At 51.0% G+C, this 27,715-nt stretch overlaps 1 protein-coding gene across 1 annotated transcript in view; it reads left to right on the top strand.

The window, feature by feature from the left end:
• Positions 1-27,715, top strand: part of COL22A1 (collagen type XXII alpha 1 chain) — a 258,748-nt gene that overhangs the window by 90,604 nt on the left and 140,429 nt on the right. Inside the window, exons 13-18 of the mRNA XM_019459762.2 lie at positions 10,082-10,135; positions 11,141-11,185; positions 12,415-12,468; positions 14,386-14,430; positions 22,965-23,018; positions 25,780-25,824. Of these exons, the coding sequence (XP_019315307.2) occupies positions 10,082-10,135; positions 11,141-11,185; positions 12,415-12,468; positions 14,386-14,430; positions 22,965-23,018; positions 25,780-25,824 (297 nt within the window). The remainder of the gene's footprint in view (positions 1-10,081; positions 10,136-11,140; positions 11,186-12,414; positions 12,469-14,385; positions 14,431-22,964; positions 23,019-25,779; positions 25,825-27,715) is intronic.

Here is a 27,715-nt window from a genome sequence, read left to right as displayed (position 1 = left end):
GAAAGTCCTTTCTTAAGCATTTCTGCAGAAATCCATATGGCGATAAATAAAAGTTCAGATGGATTTTGTGCTCAGATTTCACGGTGTGGTGCACCGGAAAAAATATATGAGCAAACAGAAGAAACTCGGCCGAGTTTTATTGGGCTGGCTGGCTCAGGTCACGCAAACATCAGTTCCTTGTCTTTTATGGCTTTTTTCCAATCTTCCCGGGATCACAAACCCGACAGGACAAACTCGGTAAAGGAGGAAACTGAGTCAAACCAGTAGCCGAGGTGTCGCCTTCTCAAAATTTTGACTGAACATCCTGAAGGGAATGCCAGAGCCACGAGCAATGAGCCAGAGTGTTCTGGAGTCCTCGTGTCCTAAGAGAGCGTTTGTGCAGTGGGTCATCACGAAGCTGAAGAAATAAGATGCTGAGTGGAAAACTCGGGAGAGCCCAAGGCCATCAGGATGCAACTAAGAAGGGTTGTTTGGAACCAGGTTCATAGTGGTTGGCAGAGGCAGCCTGGTCCCTGGGTCTGGAAGACTAGGTTCTACACGTGTTCCCCCAAGGACAAAGAGGCATCCTCCACGTTGCTGTGGACCCTGAAGTCTCCAGCCTCTCAGGAAAGGCAGCCAGCTGGAGAGAAATTGGGGACCCACCTGCCAAGAAGTCACTCCCAGCAGTGGGGCAGGGCACCTGGAAGCCCTCAGTTCCAACTGTCCTTCTCTGAGACATGCCATCTTGTCCGAAACATGCAAGTGGCGGTGAATTTACGTTTGATTATAAAATGCTGTTGTGACACTGTTCCCTACCGAGCTGTGCTCAGCATCAAGCGTTAGCTGGCAGATAAACTCCACGTGTTTGGAGTGCACGTCACACCTGCTGCTGTGACGGGGCCCCAAGACACCCTTGTCCCCCTGCATCTGTGTCTTGCCGATTCTGCGCTCATGTTCCCAGGGCTTCCTCTTGGTGTTTCTCCTCCCTGAGACTGCTTCCTCCTTGTGCATCCACCAGTGTGCTCTGCCTCTTGGAATACCAGAGATGCTTCTGACCCAGTAACCTTCGAGCCCTCATTCATGGGGCCAGGAGGCCCCCCAGGGCACCATCTCATCCATTCCTCTCTCCGCAATTCATGGCAAAGCCATTGAGTCTTGGAAAACACACACATGGATGTTTTCACTGTAAGATGCTGTAGGAAGAGGGCAAGGTAGTTTATCATATGCTCTGGCTTGCTCAGAATCCTAACAGCTACCCATTTAGGGGCACACAGGGCACCCTCGGACTGGGGAGGGACGGTGAAATGAGGGACATGAGCCTTAAGGTATGATTAAGGCAACCGTTTGCACCTGAGAGCCCAGAGGATGATGAGGAGTGTCCACAAAAAAAGTCACTGGCCACTGTGCAGCTGATGGGGCAGAGCACGTAAGAGCTAGGAATGATCCCATTTAAGCCTGGTCTGAGCTCACTGAGGGCTTTTCCTGTGAAGCCTTCACGGCAGCGCCTGGCGATCTTATTGTGGGGAACAGTCAGACCAGCTGTCGCAATGGCACCAACATGGCAGACACACTGTGTGCTATCTCCAGGGTAAAGGACAGGTCCTCCCCTGAGCCACTTCTTCTCTTTGGTGTCTTTCAAGGCCAGGCTGTCTGAAATTGTGAGGTGACGTATCATGGAATCTTTGTAGAATGGCTTGCAGAATCGGTGGGGGGTGAAGAGAGGGCCTTTCCACATAGGGATTTTCTTCCTCTTGCCTCCTTTCCAGACCAGGGACCAGTAAAGGTTTCTAGAAACCACACAATGCTACTTCTACATGTGTGGGGTTTCTGGTGTAAGTGAAACGTGGCACAGCAAGGAGCAGTGGGCACATTTTTATTTCATGGATTCTTTCTGAGAGGATGTGGAGGCATTAGCAATAGGAGCCATGCACAGTCCAACGGCCAACATGTGGGGATTTTATCTGGAATGGCATAGTGACTTCATCTCAAAGAAAGTGCCGTGTTGTGGAAAGAATCCTAACCGCTTTTATTGAGCTCTTGGTGTGTGCCAGGCTGTTGAGTTTGAGTATCAGCCTCGTGCAGCCTCTTAGGGAGTCTGGGGCATGCCCAAAGTCACAGAGTGACCCGCTGTTATCTATGGCACTGGCCAGTGCCAGGTTTCCACCCTTCTCCGAAAGCAGTGCTGGTATCTGGGAATCCTTGACCCTCAACAACCGTGTCCCTTGTGGGAATTGGCTTATTTCATGTAATGACTGCATTGTGGAGCTTCTGAGCCATAAAATGTAAATTATACGTGCGTGTTTGTATGTGTGAAGCTTCTAAGATATATTTATGCCATTGCCTCTAGCTCTGGGTTCCTTTCTCTTTGCTCACGGCTGGCTTAATCAGCAGCCCCATCTCCTATTGTTAGCCTCTGCATTAATGTGCATTATTCATGGTTATCGAGTTGGATAACTGTGGTTGAAGGCCTTCTATTTTTATAATAATTAAAGGGTTTAGGGGAAAATAAGTTTAGCTGCTTCTCTGCCCTCACGTAGCCTTGTGGGTTGGGGGCAAAAGACTGAGAGAAAAATGGTGCCACAGCCCCTGTCCGTGGTGCTGAAGGACACGCTGGGGAAGTTTGAGTTCACGGGATCTCACAGCCCCAGGCAGAGCTGGAATAGGAAAGTCTGCACCTTTCCCCAGCTCTGTCTGACACTCAGGCACTTGCCAAGTCTAATGGGCCAGTCACAGGACCAAGGGCTTAGTATGGGGTGGGGAGCACTTGTGAGGAGGACAAATGCTGGGCTGCAGGACCGTTGGATGGGGCAGGAGACAGGGGAGGCTAAAGACGTTGACCCTGGACACAGCCTGGCGGCTTCAGACCCTGCTTGGCCACTTGGCAGCTGTGTGACATTGTGCAGTTCCTCAACCCCTTAGCCCTTACTTTCTTCTTCTATAAATTGGTGACTGATGCTACCTGTCTTAGAGAGTTGCTCATAAGGACAAAATGACCCAATGAAAATAAAGACTTATATTTGTAAAAAAAAGTGCTCATAAATATTAAGTATAATTACCATTACACCAGCATAGTGTTACATTTTTTATACACCAGATGATGTCTTCAGCATCCCGGCCGTCGGTGAGGTCTTATCCCCAGGGGTGGCTGGCAGTTGTGAAATGTCCGGGCTCCCGCTGTCTCCTGAGGATGGCCTCACTGTAAGTCTGTCGGCCTCCCAAAGCCTGGAGAGTGTTATTGGAAATTTGTGTTCCAGATGGGGTGTGTTGTGGTATGGGGTGTCCTTTCCTTTCCTCCGTTCATATAGAATAATTTGTAGAGCCTCTAAGAATCTAACAGCACCTGCTATCTGTGAGTACCGTGGTCTGCCAGGACTCGTGGACATGCTACTTAGCTTGGAGGTAAATACTGCTGCCCTCATTTTACAAGTGTATTCACCGTGTGACCAGGAACCATGTGAGTTTCTCTCTCCGTGTGGTCGAGCCAGGAGCTGTGCTCGTGTTTTCTGACCCCACAGCTGGCATTTATCAGTGCTGAGCAGTGTTTCTCAGACTTGCCAGCATCTGAATCACCAGGAGTGTTTATTAAACCAGTGTGCTGGGCCCCACACCCAGAGCGTCTGGTTCTGTGGACTGGGAGCCGGGCAGAGAATCTGTCTTTCTAGCAAGGCCCAGGCAATGCTGATGCTGCTGGCCCAGGAGCCGCTCGTTGAGGGCCACTGCCCAGGGGACTCCTCAGACCCCACCTACAGGACCTATGGTCTCTTACCAGGTGAACCAAGAGTAATACTAACATGCTTGTCTAGCAATGAAGTGATCTCTTTGTCAACATTTGGAAAAAAGTCTGATAGTTAACCAAAAGAACAGGGGAAGTATCTTCTCTGTCTTTTGTCTGTATTTTTCCCAGTGAGTAACCACATAATTCCTGGACGTCTGGTTTGACAGCGGGTGTCCTGCCCCTTGTTACCCTCCTGGGGGCTCCAAGTGAGACCACAGAGGCAGTGTGTGGGGCGGGGGGTGGGCAGAGAGGTCCACTGAGACATGGCTTCAAGGTCCTGCCCTCTTCCCTGAGCCCTGATTATCTCCTGTAACGGGTTTCACGTACATCATCTATTGTCATCCTCTTAATCTGAGTGACTTCCTTTTTACAGGTGAAGAACGGGAGTTTGGATAGTTTACCCAAAATAATAATTTCTGATGCTTGTCTGAGTTTCCCTACATTTAAAGCCTTTCCCCATTGTCTCCAGGCATCTAACCCACCATCTTGGGCCAGAGGTAACAGTCCATCTCGTGTTACCTTTTGCGCAGGTGAAGGAGCTGCGACCTGGGAGGGGAAGTTGCTCATTCCACTCAGCTAACGGACGGCAGAGGCTCCTTGCCAGTTCATACCCTTCTCCTCTGGTCTAGTCCTGTTGCTTTCTCTTCTATCTTGTTCTTTATTTCTCTCTCTCTTTCCTTTTCTTTCCTTCCTTCCTTCCTTTCTTCCTTCCTTCCTTCCTTCCTTCCCTTCATTTCCCTCCTTTTGTTATACTTTACCATGGATCCTTAGCTACACATATCCCCTTTAAAACATTCCCTGTACCTGACTTGACCAATTCCTGGAGCATCTCCGTTCTTCTCCTTTTTTGACCCTCCCCGCCGGTTTAAGAATGGGTTTCTCATTCTCAGGAGAATGCAAACAACTGTCATTTTAATTACGTCCACACCCCTTTTTCCATCTGAGAGCAGTGTGGGTCTCTATCCTACAAATGATGAAGTGGGGCTCAGAGACAGTGAGTGGGTTTCATGACGGGATCGGGCAGGCAACCCAGAGCTGTAACTTGCCCTTTGCAAAGACGCTGCCGTCAGCTGATGGGGAGTCCACCTGGGGGATTTTGGAAGGTGTGTTACAGGGCATGGTGGTGTTCTGGGAGGCCAAGCTTAGGGGACACAAAAACATACAATAGTTGAGTCAGGTTGACAATTTTCATAAGAGCAGAAACCCATCTGATAAATGCCTGGATTTCTCAGAATCTGTTTTGCAGTGCTGGCATGGTTATCCTTATCTTTTAATAAGATTGAAAAGAGATGCTATCCTCTTGGACAAAGAAAACATTCGCCTCTAAAGAGGCATCCAGACAGTTTCTTAGATGACAAAACAAGGGTGGCCCTCCCATCATGGAGAAGTGGCTGGTTTCATGATACCAATCGCCTAAAACCAATTTGCCAAGCTGCCCATGTCCTTGGGATGCACAAATCCTGTACCTAGATTTGTGATCCCTATTTATACACGAAGATTGAGTATCAGAGCATTTCACGAACTAGACCATGACCATCTGTACTAAGTAATGGAGGGTTTGAAACCACAGTTTGCTGGCTCTGGTTTTCTACACCTGCTGTCCTCTGCGCCCCTGGGGTTTTCTTACCCACAAGCCTAACTTTAAAGTAGGAGGGCCTCCCTACTGTCTCCCTTACAAGCCCACAGAGCTTAGGAAGGGATTGAAGCACACAGCACTGGTGGGGTCCTGTGCCAAGCAGGCAGTGTTGACAGGGAGATGCTGATGCCCTGACAGCCCTACTCATGGAGCTCCTGTCTAGTGGGTGAGACAGATTCACCCAGAGCCATCTACTGGGCATCTGTTGGAAAGCACCACCAGGGCTAATGTGACAACTGGGCAGAGGGAAAGTTCCAGAACTCTGTGGAGTTCTCTCTGGCATTGTCTCTGGTCTCCTCCCTGGCTCCCTTTATTAGATGGTCCTGGGAGCTCCAATGCCCTACTACCCTCCTCCCCTTTATTCCTGAGGCAGGAGCCAACCCAGACACCCCTCCCCTGCCTTCAGCTGCAGAAGCCAGAAGACAGACTGGCCTTTCAAGGACCCACCATCTTAACTGGGTAACCAGCACCTGGGGTGAGCTCTGCAACGGCTCCCACAATAGGCCTGATTCTGGAGGGAAGCGCCATTGAGGGCAGGTCCTCAAAGGAAGTCCTTACTCTTCTCTGACATTCCTCCTTTTGGGAAATCTTGCATTTAGCCCTAGAGTTGTAGAAAAGCAGAGATAAGTGGGCAGGGGTCCCTGCCATCTGCAAATGCACATGCCATGCACTCAGATTGGTGCAGGATGGGACAGGGGATAAAACATGGGTCTTGGAGATGAGGCAGCTGGGGAGCTAAGCCTGCCTCCCTATGCCTGACCACCAGCCTCCTGGCTTCATGCGGAGCGCCGGCCTCCGGTCAGCCAGTTGAAGGAGCTCTGATGCTTTCCCAGGGAGTAAGGGTTGGCTGAGGCCGTGGGGGAGGAACTGGGTCCCTGGAGAAGGGGAGCGAGGCTGGGCGCCCAGGCACTGCTGCCTCAGCCCGCCCACCCCGGCCATGCCAGCCGCTAGGCAGGCTCGGGCAAGCGTGGGCCCTCTGTGCCCATGTGTTCCATGAAAAGTGAGGAGAAAGACACTTGTGAACATGCTCTGAACCAGTGCGTGCAAACGCTGCTCAGGGGCAGTCTGGAGCCCAAAGATGGGCTTCCGTGTACAGATGCTGTAACTTCGGACAAACGATAGAATCCCTGTGGTTCCATTTCATAAACAAATCAAGATTGTAGTCGCGTCTCTTTTGTAGAAGCGTCCCGGGAGGAGTCAGAGGCATTGCTGAAAGGGAAGTGCTCTGTGCTCGGCATGTGGTGAATCCTCAGCGGGGCCTGTCCGCCAGTAGCAGCCTCTTCAACGTCGCTTATTGTTATGTTATGTTATGTTGGTATTAACATCGCTGTGATGTTCCCGGTGGTTCTGCCACTCTCAGTGCTAACGGAGGGGTGCTAACGGGTGTTCGGTCCGCGCTCGGGATCTCAGAAACCACTTCTGCCTATCCCGGGTGCCTCCTTCACGGCTGGACCATTGAGTTCCAAAATAGGGACTCATCCGTGAGGCAGGGCCTCATCCCCATTGTGCGGACGTGTAAATGGTGGCTGAGAAATCGCCTGTCATGGCAGCCTCTGCTCGTAAGGAAGCTGCGGCAGTTCGACCCCAGAAAGTGTGCCCGCCAACTCAAACTTGTTCCGAGGGAGCAGCGGCCACAGAAAACCCTGGGTCCCTAATACTGAATGACCTTTCATCATGTGAAGCATCCGTAGACTGTTCACCTGCCCCCTGTATCCGACCAAGGACAGCCACGTGCACCTGAAGACCAATGAGGAAGTCTCCTCCCTCCCCAAACCACACCTAGTACGATGCTGGCCAACTGGAGACCGTCTCGACTTTCCTCCTCCTACTCTGTGAACAATTCTCCTTTCTAGCCCTTCGGAAGCCTTGCCAGTGGCGGCCTGGATTCTTTAATGCAAGGGTGTGAAGGCCTTGGTTCTGCCCGTGATGAGGCGCAGCGAAGTGTACGTGCATCTCCCCATGTGCCCTGAGCCACCCCAGCCCCCCACATGCCCTGTGGCCAGATCGAGTGGGCAAGGACACTGGAGAACCACCATCAGCAAGCATAGTCAAGGCTTCAAGGAAGCCTGCTGTAAAGGAACCTGTTTAACTGAGTTTAACTCTGTATTTCTGCATTTCACAAACCCATTTGGCCGAAGAACCCCCTACCTTCCCACACCCCCCCTCACAATTTAATTACAAATCAAACTGGTGTCACCCAGAACAACTTTGGAAATGTTACAGGGAGCACTGTGGAGACATTCAACACTTACAAAAACTTTGCGGTGGCTGTGATTGTTCCCATTATACAGAAAGTGAAACTGAGACCACCAGGTACTAAGCTGTTTTCCCCAAGTGTCCCTCCTTCCTCTAAGCGAGGGTGGCGGGAGCTGGCATTCAACCTACTACGTCCTTGATGCTCCATCCCCTGCGCTGCCTTGCCTGGAGACATCCCTCCTCTGGAAGCTTCCACCCACGCTAACAAATCCCTTCAGTCTCCAGGACGGGACCCTCCTGGCCTGAGCATAAGAACCAAGCACTTACTAGCAGATGAGTGTGTTGTGTGGGCACAGGTGCCCTGTCTCCACCATTAACTTGCTCTGCGAGGACGGGAGGACACATCTTGTGTGATGTGGCACACACATGGCACACGGTTGACGGCATCATTTCCCTGCTGCAAGTGTGCCTGGGGCGGTGTGGTTCCATGTAACCCTCGGCGATCGCGGGCAGGAGCTGCGATGACTGTGTACCGCCCGCAGCCCAGTGATGCTCCCACAGCTGAGTGTGCACTTTCTTCCCCCGCCCTCGCTCACCTTGCGGTGGTCCTGCTGCTGGCCTCCTCGTCCACCAGATGACAGGCCAGTGGCACATGGCCTTCCAGAGTGGCTGGTGTGAGGTCACACAGCTAGAAAGATGCAGAGCTGGGACACAGACTCACGTCTGTCTGACTCCAGGGCCCCAGTTGTCTGTCTGTGTGTTTCTGTTTTCAGTGTCACACTGGCTCAGAAGGGATGTGGAGTCCGTGGAAGGCACTTCATAGAAATTTTAGAAATTTGGTATGTGTGTGCATGTTAGCAGACACACATTTGCACACACACAATGTATAGGTGAATGTGGAAATGCACAATGTCTGACGCGCCTTTGAGAAGCAGGGCCTGCCTCGCGGGGTCATTGGCAGACTGCATAAGACCGTAGAGGTAGAGGACACAGCGCAGCACGGTGTTTGCTAAATATTTCTAATAGGTTCATCAGTTCGCATGTTTGTTGAATGTCCAATAACCTCATTTCACAAATGGGAGAGTCTGGAAAGCGGCATTGACTTACTCAGTGTCCCACAGAAAATTGACGGAGGGAGGGAGCCGGGCTGGACATCTTGGCAGAATCCTCTGACTTGAATCAGATGGTGTCCGAGCTGGACGGGAGCTCAGAGATCCCGGAATCACTGTTTTTAAATGCCCCCCACCGTGCACTCCCCAGGATGGGTGTGGGAGTTGAGCAGCCTGGCCCATGTCCCCCCTTCTTCCCCACAGCTGCCCCATGAGTGTGCCTGTCATGGGCTTCTGCATGTGATCCAGTAGAATGGAGTGTGACCCCCCCCAGCAATTGCACTACTAGGTACTGATGCAGAGGTTACAAAAATGCTGATTTGAAGGGGCACATGCACCCCAATGTCTAGAGCAGCACTATCAACAATATCCAAATTATGGAAAGAGCCCAAATGTTCATCAACTGACGAATATATAAAGCAGATGTGGTATATATGCCACATATACACTCCACATACACACTCCATATATACACTTCACATACACATTCCATATACACCCTCCATATACACACTCCATATATACAATGAAGTACTACTCATCAATCAGAAAGAATGAAATCTTGCCATTTACAACAATGTGGATGGAACTAGAGGGTATTATGCTACACAAAATAAGTCAGAGAAAGGCAAGTATCATATGATTTCACTCATGTGGAGTTTAAGAAACCCAACAGATGAACATAGGTAAAGGGAAGAGAAATAAGAAAAAAACAGAGAGGGAGACAAACCATAAGAGACTCTTAAATACAGAGAACAAACTGAGGGTTGCTGCAGAGAGGTGGGTGGGGGTTGGGCTAAAGGGGGGATGGGCGTTAAGGAGGGCATTTGTTGGGATGAACACTGGGTGTTAAGAGATGAATTATTGGGTTCTACTTCTGAAACCATTATCATACTATATGTTAACTAACTAGAATTTAAATTTTAAAAAAAGAATGTGTTGTGCCTCAGCTTAAGAAATCCTTCTAGATACCTGTTCTAGCCCGTTGGTGCTCAGCCAAGGGCGATTTTGCCTCTCGGGGACCTTTGGCAGTAACTGGAGACGTTTTGATTTTCAGCACTGGGGAGTGCTGCTGGTGCGTAGGGGTGATGCTGGGCATCCTGCAATGCCCGGGGCAGCCCCCTGACAAAGGAGCATCCGGCTGGATGTCGCTCGGGTCCAGGTTGAGGACACTGTGCTTTGGGTGGGTGACTCTGAGCCTGGAGCGAGGAGGGGCCACACTATGATCGGGGAGGGGCGTGGGGCTGTCAGGTGCGTACGGACCCCTGGGGGTCTTGTTAAAGCACGGACCCCATCTGATGCGGTAGGTCTCCAGTGAAGCCCGAGAATCTGCATTTCCTGTGCTCTTTATCCTGCACTGACCGCTGCTCTCTTTCTCTGTCCCAGGGTTCCCTGGGCCTGCCCGGTCCCCCTGGGAGAGACGGCAGCAAAGGCATGCGGGTACGTCTGTTCCCACCCCTCCCCACAGTCAGCCGCCTGCTCGGAGCCCATGTCCTTGAGGACGGTGGCCTCTGCCAGGGCCAACCCTGAGCTGGGGCTCATTCATACCGGGATCTTCCCGGGTCCCTGTGGGTCAGCCTAATCACTTCAATGACACCGGGCACTGCCTGTGTGTCCTTGGAAGCCATTTCTTAGCTGACAAGCTACTCTGCACGGAGGTCTTGTCTTTGTGCCCAGACCTGCAACCAGGTCCAGGTCCAAAGTGGGGGATTCGCTCACATTTCCAGTTTGAGGAGTAGCTGAGAATACACCCGGTCCCCTGCACATGCCCAACCCCCCCAGCCTCCCTCTTGTCATCTCCCAGACTCCCCCTCTGCATCCCCTGCCTCTGAGTTGGCACAGCCCCCAGAAACCCAGATGAAAAGTGATCTCTACTCGGGCGGGCCAGTCTGCTCCGGGGAAAAGGGACCGTCCTCACCAGGAACCCAAAGAGAGACGGGTTCTGTGTTCCACCTCCTCGTGCTCCGTTTGTGATTTCCAGCACGTGTGAGCAGGTCTCGGAGTGGGAGCCTTGACTGTGAGCCCCTCCTCTGTCCGTGGCCTTTAGCACTCCAGGACAGGAGGTCTGGGGTGGAGACCGGGAGAGAAAGGGGGGTCCCATGCTCTGCAGGACCCCTCCGGCTCCCCTCCTGGTGGCCAGTCTCCTCCATGCAGAAGGGGATTCCTTGTCACTATGCTTTCTCCACCGTTGTGTCTGCATGTAGTTCCCTTGACCTCCAGCAGCAGGAGCAAGGGGGTTGGGATGTGCTGCGTGGGGTAAAGACCAACTCCCTTGTTCATGGCGAGTCTCCCAGGGCAGCCTGGGTCTCCTTGCATGGACGGCCACCTTGTGTCTGTGATGGGGTTTGAATTCCAGACAAGGATGCCCCTGAGGCTTTGGGCTTCCCTGGCCTGCCTGGGCCTGTGTCCCAGTGGGTTGTGACTGGTCCTGTTTTGTGTATGCAGGGGGAGCCGGGAGAGCCGGGGCTTCCTGGAGAGGTGGGAATGCGGGTAAGTGTCACTCTCGGCTCTGTTCCAATGATGTTTTCCGGCAAATAGTTTTTTTTTTGAGACAGAGAGAGAGAGAGAGAGAGGGTGCAAGGGAGCGAGGGGCAGAGAGGGAGGGATGCAGAGGGAGAGAGAATCCCACAAGGGGCAGAGAAAGAGAGGGTGAGAGAGAGAGAGAAGCGGGGTTCATGCTCACCTGATGCGGGGCTCGAAATCAAGAACCATCAGATCATGACCTGAGCCAAAGTCAGATGCTTAACTTCCTGAGCCACCCAGGTGCCCCTCCAGTCGATAAATCTTGATGCAAAACCAATTGTTTTCGGTGCAGAATAGATCCACAAAGGCTTCCTGTATAACAACACGCATGCCTGTGTGTGTATATCCTCACATCTATGATTTTTCCTAAATTCTTACAAAAAGTGAAGCATACCACTGTCTCCCGTTTATCTTTTTTCATTTAACAACAGATTAGAGATCTCTTTCCACACCTGTTCTCTCAGTCAGTGCACCTCATTCCATGACGTGGGTGCATCATAATTTACATAACCTTTTCCCTATGATGACCCTACGTGTTGTTCCTAATTTCACTGGTCTTTCACCAAAATCAATATGGTAATAAATGCATGTGTGTGTGTGTGTGTGTGTGTGTGTGTGTGTGCATGCTTCTCCTTACATACTGTATTTTATTTCAATAGGATAGATCACAAAAGTTGGCAAGCCTTTGCCTAAAGAAATGCACATTTTAATTTTAATAGATTTTTTAAATAGATATTTCCAAATTCGTTGCCTAAAATCCATAGCAGTTCGAGGTCCAGGCCGCAAAGGAGCCTCAGGGCTCTGCGGACTTCTGTTTCGGCTTTGTCAGGACTCGCCCGGGCTCTGCAGGGCCCACGGCAGAGTGTGAATGACGAGCGACAGGAATCAGGCAGGTCGCTCCGAAGCTGGGCACAGATCCTGGCCAGACGGTAGGGAGGCCATGGGACGCAGGGCAAGTGGAAATGGAAATGGTTCATTATAGCTCGGAGGCCACACTCCAGCTGTTCCTCGGAGTTGAGCAGACAAGGGAGTGAGTCCTGGCAGAATCCTGCTCCACCAGGCAAGGGGGGGCAGCACGAACTCTAAGTAGAAGGGGGCAGCATGTGGTAGGTGAGGAGCAGGGGTCTCTGGGTCTTGCCTCTGTTCCTGCCTCTCCTTCCCCTTCCCACACCTTTCTTGGGAACCCTCTTCTGCAGGGATTCCAAGGACCACCTGGACCCCCCGGGCCTCCTGGACACGTTGGAGCTCCTGTAAGTAAAGGCTTGTCTCTGGAAGGGTTTCTGTTTTCTTCTCCAGGGATTGGGACCCAGACCCCTGGCGAATCCCCCTCCAGAGTCTGCACACAGAGGACCAGCTGCCTTGGCACGTGTCAATGGCAGTGAGGTGCTGGTGTCTCTTCTTACCAGAAATGCTGAAACATTATGGCCCTTAGGAACCTCCTGGAAGTCGTTTAAATGCACGCTTCTAGGACACCATTCCCAGACAGTGACACAGCAGCTTTGGGGGAAGCCCGGGAATCTGCATTTTTACCCAGCAGCCCAGGTGTTTCTGACACTCAAGCTAAAGAAGCTTTTTTTTTCCCAGCTGGTCCAGTCCGCCACTCCAGAAGGGGTGTGGAGTCTGTCAATTCCCTGCCCCTAGAACAATGCTAGACCCACAATGAATGTTCAGTAGCCACGTGCCCCTTGAAGCAAGCAATGAGCAGATAGTCGTGATGGATAAGGAGCAAAGTGGCTTCGTAGATGTCTCATCGTATTTTTGGTTCTCAGTAAGAGATTTGAGACTCTCTCCAAATAAAAGAAGCAACGTTAAAGGCCATTTTCAAGCATGGCAGCCTGCATTGCCTTGGGAGACTTTTAACACCTCTGATCTCTGTGTGACGGGCCAAGGCATTGGGATGGAATTAAAATGGCACAGATGTCCAGCTGCCCCCAGAGGCCTGGGCGGGCCGTGGAGCCTCTGCCCTCTGGGATAGCGGCCTGTGGTTCTGGCCCTGTGCCTCTTCTCCAGGGACAAAGGTGTAGGTGTTATTCCTAGAATAGGTAATAGGGCCTGGGCAACCTTTAGCATCTTCTCCGCAGAATGTCCAAGGACCCTTTCTCCAGGAAAGGAGAGGAGGGAGTGGGGACCGGAGGGGGTTCCCATAGTAATGCATCCACGCCTCTCCAGCGGGGCTGTGCACTGAGCTGTGGGCCTGGCCCTCGAGCCTTCCCAGGAGAAGGTTTCATCAGCTGGTGCTGGTGGCCCTGGCATCTCCCTCCGGACCCGACACATGGGAGAAGAGCAGACGCTCCGTATCATTCTCAGCTCCTGCTTTTTTTAGTGTGGGCAGTAGCCTGCCGGCAGAACTTCTACAAGATTCTGGCGCTAACCAAGTGATTGATGCAGTCACTCTCTGACTCATGTATTCATTCAGCAGGTGCTTATGAATATCAAGTGGCAGGCATGTTCTAGACTGTGTGGGGGTGCAGTATTGAAGGAAAGAAGGCACCGCCCTCTGGGGGCTCACATTCTCCTTGGGGGAGTCAGAGGAGGTGTCACATGGGGCTTAGTGCTGGGAGAAGAGGAAAGCCTGGTATAGGGGATAGAGGGTACTGTGAGCAGAGCAAGGGGTAGTGGTTGCATTTAGATCCTGTGGTCCGAGAAGCCCACGCCTTGGCTGATGCTTCCCTCAACTCTGCTTACAGAGTGGAGGGCATTCTTAGCATAGGATCTGGTGTTGCTTCTCAGGAAGGTGGAGTGGACGCGACAGGACGGGGGCCCTCTCCCCAGAGAAGGTGGAGGAATGTGGCTTTAAGGCACCCAGGTTTCATGACCTGGATTTCATGTTCATGATGGGATCATAGGTTCTGGGTGGCAGGGGAGACTGACTTCAGAGCCACGTTCCTGCCATTGGCCGGGCCAGCTCAGGGGCCAGGTATATTCAAGCCTAGTCTGGAGGACCTGGAGAACCCCAGCCAGGAAACCAGCCCCAAGAGCTCACCTCGCACCCTGGTGGGGACCTAGGTGCCCAGGCCTGATGGGGGGAGCACAGGATGCTGTACAGAGAGGGTCCTGGGAGACGGGATCTTCACTGCCTTCCCAGGCAGGGTATCTGTGGGCCCCCGGACCTTCAGAACAGAGCAGCTGGGCTGAGCCGTGTTTCTGATCTACCCCTCTTCCCACAGGGTCTCCAAGGAGAACGAGGTGAAAAGGGAGCCCGAGGAGAAAAGGTATTTACATTTGCCTCAACCCATCACCACAGCTTTCCATAGAAAGAGGAGGAGGGTGCCTGGAACTCCCCACGCTGTGCTTGCTTGTGAGTGCACGCGTGTGTGTGTGCACATGGGTGCCTGTGCGTGTGTGTGTGCACATGTGGCAGGTGAAGGCTGGTGCAGATGGGGCATTAATTTCCCACCCTAAATGTCAGTTCTGGGCCAGGAGGGCTTGGGCTCGGTACCTGCAGGGACTATAGTCCAGCACACAGACAGAGTTTGGGTTTCCAGACCAGGAGGGTTTGAGAGAGCCCGGCCTGGGACTCAGAAAGTTCTGGTTGCTGCCGTGGACTCACATCTCACTTGGCAAAGTTACATAACCTCTGTGCTTCTCCATTACCCTGATTCTCAAACCAGAGGAAGGGTGCGCGGTGACCGCCGTGATGTCGGGGACCCCCATTTAGTCTCTCTCACCAGGGGTTGGGAACTGACCCAAGCTGAGGCTCCACCCCCACCGTGGCCGGCACCCTGGAGTGGGGCTGAGGACCGCCGTGCCTTCATTCTGTGCACCAGGTTACCACAAGGGGACCCTTGGGCCAGAACTTTCCACTTGTGCTCTTGTTCAGCTGGGTGGAAACAGGACTGCAAACCCACCCCCCCACCCCCCGGCCTCAACCTGCCCATAAGGCATTGGGAGCCTCTGCCCAGGCCCATCTCTCAGATCGAGAGCTGGAACTCGGCCCTCCCATGCTGAGTCAGGTTCCAGATGCTTTTTCAGAGTCTGCCGCGTTCTGTCCTCAGCAGTACACGTTCCTCTAGTTTTAGAAGACATTTTGAAATTATTTTAATTCTGTATCAGTATATTTGGAAAATTGTAAAAAAAAAACAACAACAACAACAAAAACAACAAAAAAACCCCAAACAACATAGCCCCTAATCCTGCTATCCAGGTACAACTATGGGGAACGCTTTGGCCCATTTTCTGTAGGACATGTTCCTATAGATCTGATTTCTTTTTGCAGAGACACACATAATATATTCGATTTTGCAACCCATCCTGTCTGTTGTCCCTACATGCAGTATTTTTGCCCAGGCTGCTGTAGGGTTTTTATGACTCATTTTAAATGGCTGCATACCATTTCATTGCATGAATAGACCATGATTTATGTGCCTGTCCCCCTAGTATTGATCATTTAGGGTTGTTTCCAGTTTTTCGTGGTTAAAAATAATGCTTGGGTGAATATTTTTAAACCGATAGCTATATTTAGTCATTTAGTTTTCAAATGTAGGGTTATTTCTTTAGGCTGCTGTCCTGGAAATGAGATTACCAGTCAAAGAAAATGAACCTGTTTGTGGCTCTGGAAACACATGGCCACATAGCTTTCCAAAAGGTTCTTTAGAGTAAAGGGAGACAGGAGCTAGCATGGTACCCCACCTGAGGCTCCAAAGCATGATTTCTGTGTGCATATTAAATTTTAGGCATTATAACTTAAAAAGTGACGTGTGACGTCTCTTACCCCGTGCTCATCGGGCTTTGTGTCTCTTGGTTCTTTTGAGAGTTTTAACACGGTCCCACATATTTGTCTACCAGAAGAGCTCCTTTCTGTGGCTCTCTGCTCCCTTGTTTACCTCGTGGGGACTTGAAAGTGGCATTTGGAGTAACTGGAGATTCAGGCATAGGGTGGCGTGGCTTGAGGGGCAGCTCAGAGTCTGCTTTGAAGCCCCTGCCTGAGAGCAGGCAGGATTTGGGAAACGAAGCCTGTAATAGGGCTGGGCCGTAGAACAGCGAGAGGGAAGCCCAGGCTTCCAAAGTGCACAGTGAGCTCAGCGTTGATTCTGGATGAAAGCCCAGACCTTCCACCCTGGCTGTCATCTGAGGGAACTGTCAGGGACCCAGGCCTGTACCCTGGCATGGGGTTCAAAACAGGCCTCCGCTTGCAGTCTCCCTCAAGCTCCTACTGGGGCCTTTCTACTTCAGCGCCCCTAGGGCCCCTATAGTCATTTGTACCAAATCCACCTGTCTTTCCCACACGCACGTGTAGACCCCTCGCAAACTGGGCACAGTGCTCATGCTGCCTTCATCTCTGGGTCCTTGCTCCCTGGGGGCACACTCGACCCAAAGCACACGACCAGTCCTCATCCGCTAACACGTTGGTGTGGCACTGGGCACCCGAGAGGAGCTGACGCCAAAACCAGGATTGATCTCCGGTTACAGAAGGCCTTCACTAACAGGTGGATGAACTTGGACTCTTTTGGAGGATGCATAGGATGGGTTCGGAAGGTGCATTCTAGCACTCGGGCTTAGATGATGTCACAGGAGTGGATGGTGAACAGGACGCTGCGTGGACCATGTCACCTTAGTTAGGAAATGCCATGGACAGAAGGCACGGGGCGCCCAGAGCAGGAACACAGCGCCATCCGAAAGATGCTCCTCCAAGCTTCCTGGTTGTAGCAGCTCCAGCTGAACCAGTGAGTTTGGGTTTCCCGGGGTTCCAGTGAAGACTGCAGGACAGAACTCACAAGCCTCGTGAGAGCCAGCTCTGTCACTCGTGGGCTGGGACAGCCACTTGATGTACCAGAGCCTCAGTTTGCTCATCTGCAGAGTGGAAATACTGATGTCTTCCCTGAAGCTGGCTGAAAGGTTGGATAAGTGTTCAGCACATAACTGACACTTCCAAAATATTTCCTTTCCCCACCTGTGCTTTAGAGGAAATTCAGTCTGTACACACGCAGGAGTTTGTTCTTTCCAAAAGTCTGCTTTGAAGTAACAGCTTCTTCTCGTACAGCATGGAGCTGCTTTTCCAGCAAGCTTTGGGAGTCTAGGTTAAGGCTTTTTTGTCCAGCCAAGAAATGGTGCATTTCTATCAAAATCCTGAATTATCAGATCTGGAAAGGACCAGAGAGAAGCCTGGAGATCTCTCCTTATTTACAAATGGGGAACTGAGCCCAGAGGCCATGATTTCCTGATGCCACGTGGCCCGTTATAAAGAGAGAGAGTGCTTAGGAGCTCCTCAATTCCAGTGTGGGCTTTCCCCTCCACGGCACACCAGGCCTGAAGTGGTACCAGGAACGTAGGACAACTGATGTTCCCCTGAACTCTCTCTGCAGATTGGCCATAGCCCAGCTCCCTGCAGGTTTCTAACAGGGCAGCTCAGGAAGTAGAGGGCCACCTCCAGATGACGTCCAGGAGAGGCATCAGCCAGTGTCCCTGTTGGCCTCGGTCTCTCCGGGCTGCACCAGGTGGCTCACCATGGCATAGAGGAAGTCCTGCACCATTTTGGAGCCCGCCTGCCTGTGTTTGAACCCCAGCTCTGAGCTCTGCAGACCGTGTTACCTTTGGAGAGTTATTTAACGTCTGAGCCTCAGAGTCCCTCATCGCTGAGGGTGACTGTGTTACATGAGGGCCACCAGGAGGATCAACGGAGTTAAGATTTATAAAATGGGTAGAGGAGTGCTGGGAAATATGTGCCATGTGTAAAGGGCAGGGACACAGAAAGAGAGGGACAGAGACTGAGACAGAGAGAGACAGGAAAAGATAGAGAGAGGGGGGAGCCCGAGCCTGGGCTATGCAAGCTCAGCTTCGGGTATGTTTCCAGCTTCCTTGCTAACTTTCTGGGCAGCTCTGAGGAGAGCTGGCCCCTTCTCTGCACCTTAATCTTCCCAGATGTCAAGAAGCCTGGACTGCATCATCCCGTGGGCTCCTTCCCAGTTCTTGTATCCGATGGGTACTTAAAACAGTTTATTTTCTCGCGAACCTCTCTGATTTCTTACCTCAGCAAGAAGGAACTTTCCATCTCCCTTTGAGACAGGCCCATCAGTTGCCTGGCCTTGCGCAGCTCGGAGCCAGGCCGCGGAGAGCCACTGCCCGTCCATTACCGAGGCCACCTTCAGACAGCAGCACAGTGGGCGTTCTGTGTAAGGTGGGGGACTGCCCTTTCTTGAAGCCTCTTCCAGAAGGCGTGGAGGCTCTGAAGGTGTGAGGGCATCCTGGCAACTGAGGGGCAGTAGAGCCTGAGTGGACTGTCCAGGGACTACTGAGCTTGGGACAGCTGGCAGATTGCAAGGGGACTCTGGTCACTAAGGAGCCAGAAGGTGGATACAGTGTTCTGTCTGGAAAACCGGGCTGCCAGGACAGCTTTGGGTGGATGTGACACTCACAATCCCGAGGCCCAGGGGGAAATGCCCTGGTTTGGGGATACGGGAGCCAGGGCATGGCACCCAAGGAAACTGGTAAGGGCACCAGCTTTGGAATCAGAAAAAAAAAATGATTCTCAGACTGGCTCTGCCCATACTGGCTCTGGGAACTCACACAGGCTTCTAACCCCATGTCCTGATCTAGCAGTACCTGCCTCGGATAGTGGCTCTGAGGGCCTGGCTGAGCGAGATGTGAAGGCAAGTACAGGACGTGGCCCCTGGTAGGGGCTCCCTACATGTTAACAGAATGGGAGTTTTGAAGGGCCGAAAGCCATGATCCTCCCTGGTGACACCGGCCCCCACCTCTGCCTTAGAGAAGCCCCTCAATCCTCCTCGTTCTGGGGGGCGGGGCAGGAAGAATTGCCCACTGGGTCTCACTGGGACAGGTGTGTGGCGAACATCCCTGACATGCTGGGTGCACAGAGGCATGTTCCCTCTTTCACTGGGTGAGGGTCTACATGGCACGTGCCCAGCAGACACATGGCCCACGCCCCTCCCACACTGACCTGCACACCAACACCCAGACCTGAGATATATCAAGGGCAAGGGTGGCTTCCCGCTTTAATGGGGCACGTGCTCCCCCTGGTGTCAGAGATCCAGAACCGCAGCGGGAGGGCTTGGCGTGGAGGGGCCCTCAGAGCTTTGCAGGCAGGAGTGATTCCTCCTTTGAGTCGTTCGACCCAGGATGACGCACTTAGTCTCATAGGACTGAAGGGCTGTGATACCCAACAGAGCCAGCCTCGGCCCCCAGTGTCCAGAAGGTGCTCGGGATGAGGACGGGTTCCCTTGCACCTGCGTGCACACACATGTCCCTGTCGGTTAAGGATTGTGAGTGTCGGAAGAGGTCTTAGGGTTCTGGGAATACAGCCGCCTTTCTTCTGTCCTCGCTTTTCATTGTTTCAACCCAGTTGGGAAACTCAGTCTCAGAGCAGGGTAGACTCTGCAGGCGGCAGCCCACGTTGATGGAAAACAGCATTAGAACTCAGGTCCCTGACCTCCAGCTTCGGTCCCCTGTTCACATCACAGCCCTTGCTGTCCCGTGAACTTGACTCTGCTGGCCCCTTGTCTCTGGTTGGTTTTTCTCTCCTTCCCCACCCTACGTAGCCACTCTGCTTTGCTTAACTAGCTTCTAACGTTGCACCTTCCACATGCCACACATTGTTCTGTGCATTTTGCAGATATTGATTGGCTCACCTAATTCTCACCAGAGCCTTAAGAGGTAGCTGCTGTATTTATAAATGGGAGATAGAGTCAGAGATGCCAAGTGACTGGTCCAAGGTCACACAGCTTGGGATGTGGGAGAGCCAGGCTTCGAGTCTGAGTTTTGGGGTTGACTGCGGCTCCCTGTACCTCTGCACACCACCCACCACCAGGCCCTTGCTGCCACTGTCTTCCAGGAACCAAGCAGGTGGTCAGCTCTCCAAACCCTGTCCTCTTTTGTGCTGATGCGGTCAGTACAGTGGTGACAAGTCAAACAAAACCATACAACGGCAAAACAAAGCTAAGTCTCAGACTTTACGTGGGACATGCCCTTTCTAGTTCTGCCTCCGGCCCCGTCCTTCCCTTTTGCTTCCCGTCGCATGCCTCAGCTGGGCTTCTGTAGGCACTTCGGTTAGAGACCCTGCTCTGTAGACAGCTGTCTTCTGTCTGTCTGTGTCTGGGCTCTCCCTCAGCTTCTCTCTCCCCTTGTCCACCCTGGCCTGGTCATTTTTCTCTTCCTGCATCCCCCTGCTGGTGAACACACACATCTGTCGGCACTCTGGCTGTGTCCCACCTGGCCCTGCTCTCCGCGTGCTGGCTGGGGACAGGCAGCTGGTGCTGGAGCTCACCTGTGGCTTTCCCGAGTTGCTGCTGGGAGACATCTTGCTTCCGGGCCTCACTGATCTTGATGTGCAGGTGCGAGGGAGTAAGAAATGGGGCTTGAGCAACAGGCAGAGCCCTCTGCTTTGTGATAGACCTTGTGAAATTGTACTCCGTTGACACGGTTTTTTTGTTTTGCTGAACCCTGGGGAAGTGCCACATTCAGGGGTGACATTTAGTAGGCTGGCCCTGTCTAAGGAAGAGAGCTCTGGGCTGGCCATCAGGAGACCTTGTCTTCAGGCCTGCCACTGTCACACAGATTCTGTGTGACCCTGGACTAGATATACCCCTAAGGTCAGTTTTCTCACCTATAAAGTGAAGGCACTGGATTCCATGGGTTCTGAGACCTTGTCAGTTCCATGGGAGAGACCAGAATGCTCCCCCAGTGTCCTCTGCTCAGGCCCCAGGGGCAGTAGAAATAGAGGGGGAAGGGTCCAGAGACCCAGGCTCTGTTGTCAATGCAAGCACATCCTGCCGGGGTTGAGTGGCTTTCTATCTGGGCCCCCGTTTCCTCATCGACGGTCTGCCCTCGGACCTGCCAACCTCATGGCAGGTGGAGGACGAGAACGTTGGTAACTAATGTGGAATTAGTTGGCAGAGAGAAAAATCCTCTCTGTTCACCCAGAGCTCATGTAATGAAGAGACGTTTTTAGAGAATGAATGTGTAATCGTGCTTGAAAATGGAAAGGTGTACATCATTGCTCTAGAACTTCTGAAATCATTTCTGAAGGGCAGAGAACACGTATGCCTAAGTTTACTTAGATGCGGGAGAGAAACTACAAAGCAAGCTGCAGAGCTGGGGAGGCTCCACTCCGGGGCTGTGGGCAGCAAAGAACCTGGGGCAAATATCGGTGCTTCACTGGGGCCCTGGCTTGAGGGTGCTGAGTTGGGTGGCTCCTCCCCTGACCTCTGCTTCAGTGGGCCCGTGGGAAGCGTCAGTGTTTGCCCCCAGACTAACAGAGAAAACAGGTACCCAGCAACGGCCAGAGGAATGGAAGCATTCAGACCAAGAAGAAAAGCTGATGCCTCCCCGCTGTAGGGTCCACCTGACCCTGTGGTTCCTGGCTGTGAGCTGCAGGGAGGTGACTCGTTCCCTGCAGGCAGGCCAATAGGACCAGCGTGGCAAAAATGAGCAGAAGACCAAGACTCTGATTCAATCATTCAGAGAAAAGCGACATCCTGAAAGATACACCTTTAAAATAGAAAACAAAAAGGCAAAGAAGGAACAACTTAGTACATCAGTTATAGAGAAATACAGTCAAAAGAACTTTCGCGTGTAGCCTTCTGGTCACTCAATAAATGTCAGTGGGGGCCACACCGCGTCTCCGGGCTGGGCAGTGGGGGGTGCCCTCATGGGAAGGGTGAACACACCTCAGGCCTCACGTGAGCGAGAAGGATGGTGACACAGGTAATAGATGCAAATCGAATTAATGGCAAAATGAGGGACACAGTGAGACAGGCTGGGGAAGGATGGGTGTCTAATTTGAATTAAAAGGCCAAAGAGATGACTTTGAAGTGAGCCCTGAAGGGTGCTGAGGAGCCAGCAGAGGGAACAGTAAGCACAGCCTGTGGAAATGAGAGAAGCCACCATGTTGGGGAGACTCTGAGAAGGAAGCCATGGTGGCTGGGGTGGCACTTAGTAGAATGTTCATATTAGCATGGACCCCCCCCCCCCCGTCATCAGCTGAGTTCTCAGTGGGGAGAAGACACAGCTGGAGACATTAGACAAGGAGTTATCCCATGAGAGGAACACACCGACATCTGTGGACTTTGGCTCAAGAGAACCGTGCTGGGCTGGGAGAAAGATGGCGGCATCTGCTCACCACCTGTCACAAGCAGGTGTTTTGGATAGGTTATCTCCTCCCTTAGTCATAGGTGTCTTCCCAGGAAGGGGTTATCATCATCCCCGTGATACATGGTCAACAGAAACAACCTCAGAGGCAAAGTGACTTGCCTGAGGTTATACAGCTAAGAAAGACAAGCCCAGCTTTGAACGCAAGCAGGTGGGTGGGGGTTGGATGGATGCGTGAATGATCGCTTACCGTTAGCCAGCAATTCACTTTTAATTCCAGGCCCTGGGGACGTAGTGGACGTTCATGTATATCCACTGGATGAATGAATGGAGAAAGACATGCTCAGTTTCATTAACTGCATCACAAACCCCACAAGTCCGTTACTTGGACCCTAGGAGATGAAGAGACCGTGTGGTTCCAAGAGGCTACATGGCCTTCCCTTGGTCACAGATTTGGGAAATGCAAAGCAGGGAATAGGGATCTGGTTTCTCTGACCTTTGACTTACGCACTTTGACCCCCGATGCACATATATTGTAGCCTGGTGTGTGTGTGTGTGTGTGTGTGTGTCTTGTATCCAAAGATGCTGGGTTGAGAGTAAAGGTTAGAAGAATAAGACGCTAAAAACCTCTGCATTCCCTGATCATGGCCCTGACCCCAGAGATGTACATTGGTTCTTCATTTCTTCATTTTCCTTCCTTTTCCAGGGGGAGCGAGGCCTGGATGGATTCCCTGGGAAGCGCGGGGAGACGGGAGAGCAGGTAAGCAGGCATTGGCTCTGGTGGCCTAGGCTTTGTCGGAGGACAGGATCAACTGGGGCCAGATAGAAAGCTCTGTGGGGCCTGATTGCCTTGGGCTCTGGCTCAGCTGGAGGCTCCAGGAGGCCCAGTGACCAGACTCCAGCTTACGGTCATACAGTCCTCCTCCAACACCAGGGTATTGGGATCCCTGAGAACACACCCATTTCAATACGTTCTAACCTCGTTGACCCATGTGACAATTGCAGTAAAGGCCATGGACGACGTGCATGTGATGTGTTCATCGGTGTCTCTTCTGTGAGAGTAAAAGATTACAAACAACAAGGAAGCTTCTCACTGAGGAACTAGTCGAACAAATCAGGGGGTTATAGTTGAGCTATAACCATATAGTTACAGAGGAATAATATGAAGCCATGGAAATTAATGAAACCCCTAACATGCTGATAGGGACGTTCCATAGATACTCGGTTAAGTGGAAAGTACAGGCAAGTGTAGATTGGTGTGGGAAATTGCACTGAGGACTTATGCAGATGTGCACTCTCTCTGAAACCTACTTTTTTTGTTCATGGCCTCCGGAAGAGGCCCCTCACTGACTTGTGGAAGGGAACGGAAGGGAATTCTCATGCACACAAATTTTGAACCTTGGGGGGAATGTGTTGTCCAAAAAGTAACTAAATTTAATTATTTAAATGGTTAAAGCTGTAAATAAAACCTAAAATTCTACATCTGCTTGAAGACAATTGGGAAAATACGTATTTGTATACCATAATACATTATCAGTCCATTAATATGTTCATATTACTAGCTTAGAGATAAAATAATAACATAAATTAACTAAATTTGATATACAAATCCCTTGCCATGTATTAATTTCAATATACTATATTGACATAAATTGAATCTATGGATAATCTCAGCACCCCCAAATAACATCTTGGTTTTATGTGTATTGTCACTTAACAGATTGGAACAGTACCTTTTTTTTAATTTAATTTTTTATTTTTAAAAATTTACATCCAAATTAGCATATAGTGAAACAATGATTTCAGGAGTAGATTCCTTAGTGCCTCTTACCCATTTAGCCCATCCCCACTCCCAGCCCCTCCAGTAACCCTCAGTTTGTTCTCCATATTTATGAGCATCTTATGTTTTGTCCCCCTCCCTGTTTTTATATTTGTTTCCCTTCCCTTATGTTCATCTGTTTTGTCTCTTAAAGTCCTAATATGAGTGAAGTCATATGATTTTTGTCTTTCTCTGACTAATTTCACTGAGCATAATACCCTCCAGTTCCATCCACGTAGTTGCAAATGGCAAGATTTCATTCTTTTTGATTGCCGAGTAATACTCCATTGTATGTATATACCACATTTTCTTTATCCATCAATACCTTTTTATGTCTTGCCCCTTCCTTTCACATTATGTCATAAACATGTAGCCATTTTCTTAAATATTCACCAGGGACAGGACTCCAGTGACCACTTAGTATTCTATGGTATGAATGTGCTATCATTTATTCATTTTTGTTGCTTAAAAATATTTATTGCGTGCCGCCCCTGTGCCAGGGCTGACTCTTTTTTTTTTAATGTTTATTTATTTTTGAGAGAGAGGCAGAGCACAAGCAGGGGAGGGGCAGAGAGAGAGAGGGAGACACAGAATAGGAAGCAGGCTCCAGGTTCTGAGCTGTCAGCACAGAGCCCGACGCGGGGCTCGAACTCAGCAAACAGTGAGGTCATGACCTGAGCCGAAGTCAGATGCTCAACCGACAGAGCCACCCAGGTGCCCCAGGGCTGACTCTTAACACTAGAAATACCCACCTGCTGATGGCCCAGAAGGAAAACCCCCTTCTTGCGGGGAAAGGCAACCAAATAATGAACAGCAAGTAGGAAGATACTGATGGTGTGGAGGCAGCGGTGATGGACAGTGAGCCTCATGGAGGGGGTCCTCCTATGAGGGGACGCTTGGTCTGTTCTCATCTTTGCTGTTTATAGGAAAAAAAGGAAGCAAGAGAGCTCACATATACATCTTTGAGCACATCTCTAATTATGCCTTGAGAATGAGCTCCTATGAAAGTTCCTTGTCCACAGGGATGAACACTGGTTGTCCATCTGCCTTCCAGGTTCTTCCTCCTCTTAGGAGGAGACTCACAGGAGGGCCCCCGGGGTGGTGTGGCTCAGGGCCCCTCCTCACTCTGCTCCGGCAGGAGCTTTACCTCCTCTGCTCTCCACTGGGACCCTCTTAGAAGGCTTCCTGGTGGGAACCCTGGGAAGGAGGAGGGCAGTCTGTAGCATCTCCCACACTGGCCGTCCAGGGCCTTGGTTTTCCCTGCTGCACTGGCTGATCCTAGCCCAGAGTCCAGGCAGCCCTTTCCCTCCGCCCTCGGCCCTGGAGACCTAACTGGTCCCCAGCATCTTCTAAAGAGTCCATGATGCCCCACAGATCATGGATGCCTGCTTCCGCCTCTCATTCGGAATTTCTCCAGTGTGTCCTCATATCCTTCAGGAAACTGTCCTTGCCTCTCAGAATGGGTGTTCCACACACTGCAGTATGGCTAAGTCCAGAGGGGACCACACGGAATGTGACATTTGGCGGGGGGTGGGGTGGGGGTGGTCACTGAGAAGGAATTTTCCGGCAGGAAGTCCCATCCAGGAAGTCTGATCTGTGATTTCTGGGGGGAAAATGCAGATGAGAGCTTTGGGGCTGCAAGGCCCTGACCTCCTCCTTCCTGGCTTACTGCTGGTGACAGTCCTCCCTTTCTTTCCTCCAGGGAAGACCTGGCCCTCCTGGCGTGGCAGGGCCCCAGGGAGAGAAGGTAAGCCGGGCCTGGGGAGAGACAGGCTCTGGGCAGGTGGGCACGGTCATGGCCACCTGAACAAATCAGGGCCCAGGCTGGAGTTCTGGGAACCGAGTGTAGACAGAGGTGATGAGCTGGGCCTCAGGAATTCAGCTCACAAGAAATTTCTGGTTATTTTATTTAAATTTTGTTTTCCTACTTTGAGGAATAAAAATCCATTAAGAAATCCCTGTTATATAATACCCAGACATTATTAAAATATTTTGCTACTTAAATTGCTTTTGGGGCTAAGGCAGGCTGTGAATTAATACCAAACAAAATCTGACAGATTCTTCCTCTTCTTCTTCCATTTTTCCTTCTCTCCTCTCTGCAACATTTTAAAAAATGTGGTGTTTTTTTTTTCTTACCAGAATAATAATTCTGAAAATGTACTAGATCTTTCATAAATAAAATAAAGATCGCATCTCATCATACTGGCCATGTCCTTTAGAACATTCAACAAGGCCTCACTCAGTAAATTTGCTGCTTAGAATTTCCGTATCTCGGTGGGAAAAAAAAATGCATGTAAAAAGTCTTGGCAGGTTGTGAAATGCTGTGAAAATGTACATGAAGACAATAGCTTTCCTAAGCATGCAGGGTGGCAGGGAAAATTAGGAAGGGGTGGTGTATTCTGGGTTATGATAAAAGGAAAAGAGCATGAGTTCCAGATTCTTCCATAAGCCCTTAGGAAGGGCATCCAGCATCGGGTTTGAGAATAGCTGGGGAGAGTGGGAGGGGGGAGGAAGGGGTGGGGGAGGAATCCAGGTAAACTAAGATGGATTCAGGCCAAGAAGATCACATCTATTCAGGGTCACACCGTGGAGCTCAGGCGAAGGTCACTGCCTGGTTCGCACGAGTCCCAGCAAATGCAGAGAAAGGCTGCTGTGACTCTTCGTGGAAGCAGACAGGGTTTGTATTATAAGTAAATAAACAGGTCTACAGGCTGAAGAAGCCTCACCTTAGGAATGGCGGCTGGAGAACGTTGATGTCTTCCAAACTTGCTCACTTGGGTTTCAGTTCTAATGGAGTTAAGTTATTCTCTCTCCCAAGTATTTTTAGAGTTGAGATTTATATTGTTATATTATCCTAGCGTCAGGATTTTAATATATTCCCGCAGTTCCTTGACAGGGGATTCTAAATTCTAAAATAAGTCATTTATTTCAAGTCACTAAGAGGGAATGATCCTTGAGGTTTGGGTCTAGGTGACTCCTGCTACTGTCTGTGTGTGTGTGTGTGTGTGTGTGTGTGTGTGTGTGTGTGTGTGTGAGAGAGAGAGAGAGAGAGAGAGAAAGAGAGAGAGAGAGAGAGAGAGAGAGAGAGAGAGAGAAATATCAGCCTTCCACCTCATTTATAGATGTTTTTGGTTTTTGGCCCCTGCAGTTTGGGAAGCAGCTTAGTTATCACTTATTATGATGAATACAGCAGAAGGTCTAAGACAAGGTGACAGGTCATGGCAGTATTTGGGTCATTCACTGGAATAACCAGGAAACCAGTGATGCTCAGGTGATAGGATGCCTCACAACTCATTCTAAGAGACCATCATCTAGACAAATCTTAGATGTTTTATTATTTGAGAAAGCCATCAGAACCACAAAGCTGGTCTTTGATATGTCCTGACTCTACAGATGAGAGAACAGAGGCCCAGAAAATTAGGGTGTCTTGTTTCAGACCCCACAGTGGCCTTGGACCAAGGTGCACAGGACTCCCTGCCCACACAGTGATGGGCCGCAGATCTCAGTGGCCAGGACGTGCTCCTTGTGCCGTGTTAAGAGTCCTACTTGACTGACTCCATGCTTGTGTTGGTTGTCTATTGCCGCATAACAATCTTCCTGAACCTTGGAAGTGTAGACCAGCCGTCAGGTGGTCTCAC

This window comes from Panthera pardus, unplaced genomic scaffold (assembly GCF_024362965.1).
Source record: "Panthera pardus isolate Hobbes unplaced genomic scaffold, ASM2436296v1 HiC_scaffold_7, whole genome shotgun sequence".
Classification (NCBI taxonomy): Eukaryota; Metazoa; Chordata; class Mammalia; order Carnivora; family Felidae; genus Panthera; species Panthera pardus.
Note: the sequence above shows the minus strand (reverse complement) of the source record. Positions and strands in the feature narration are given on the sequence as shown.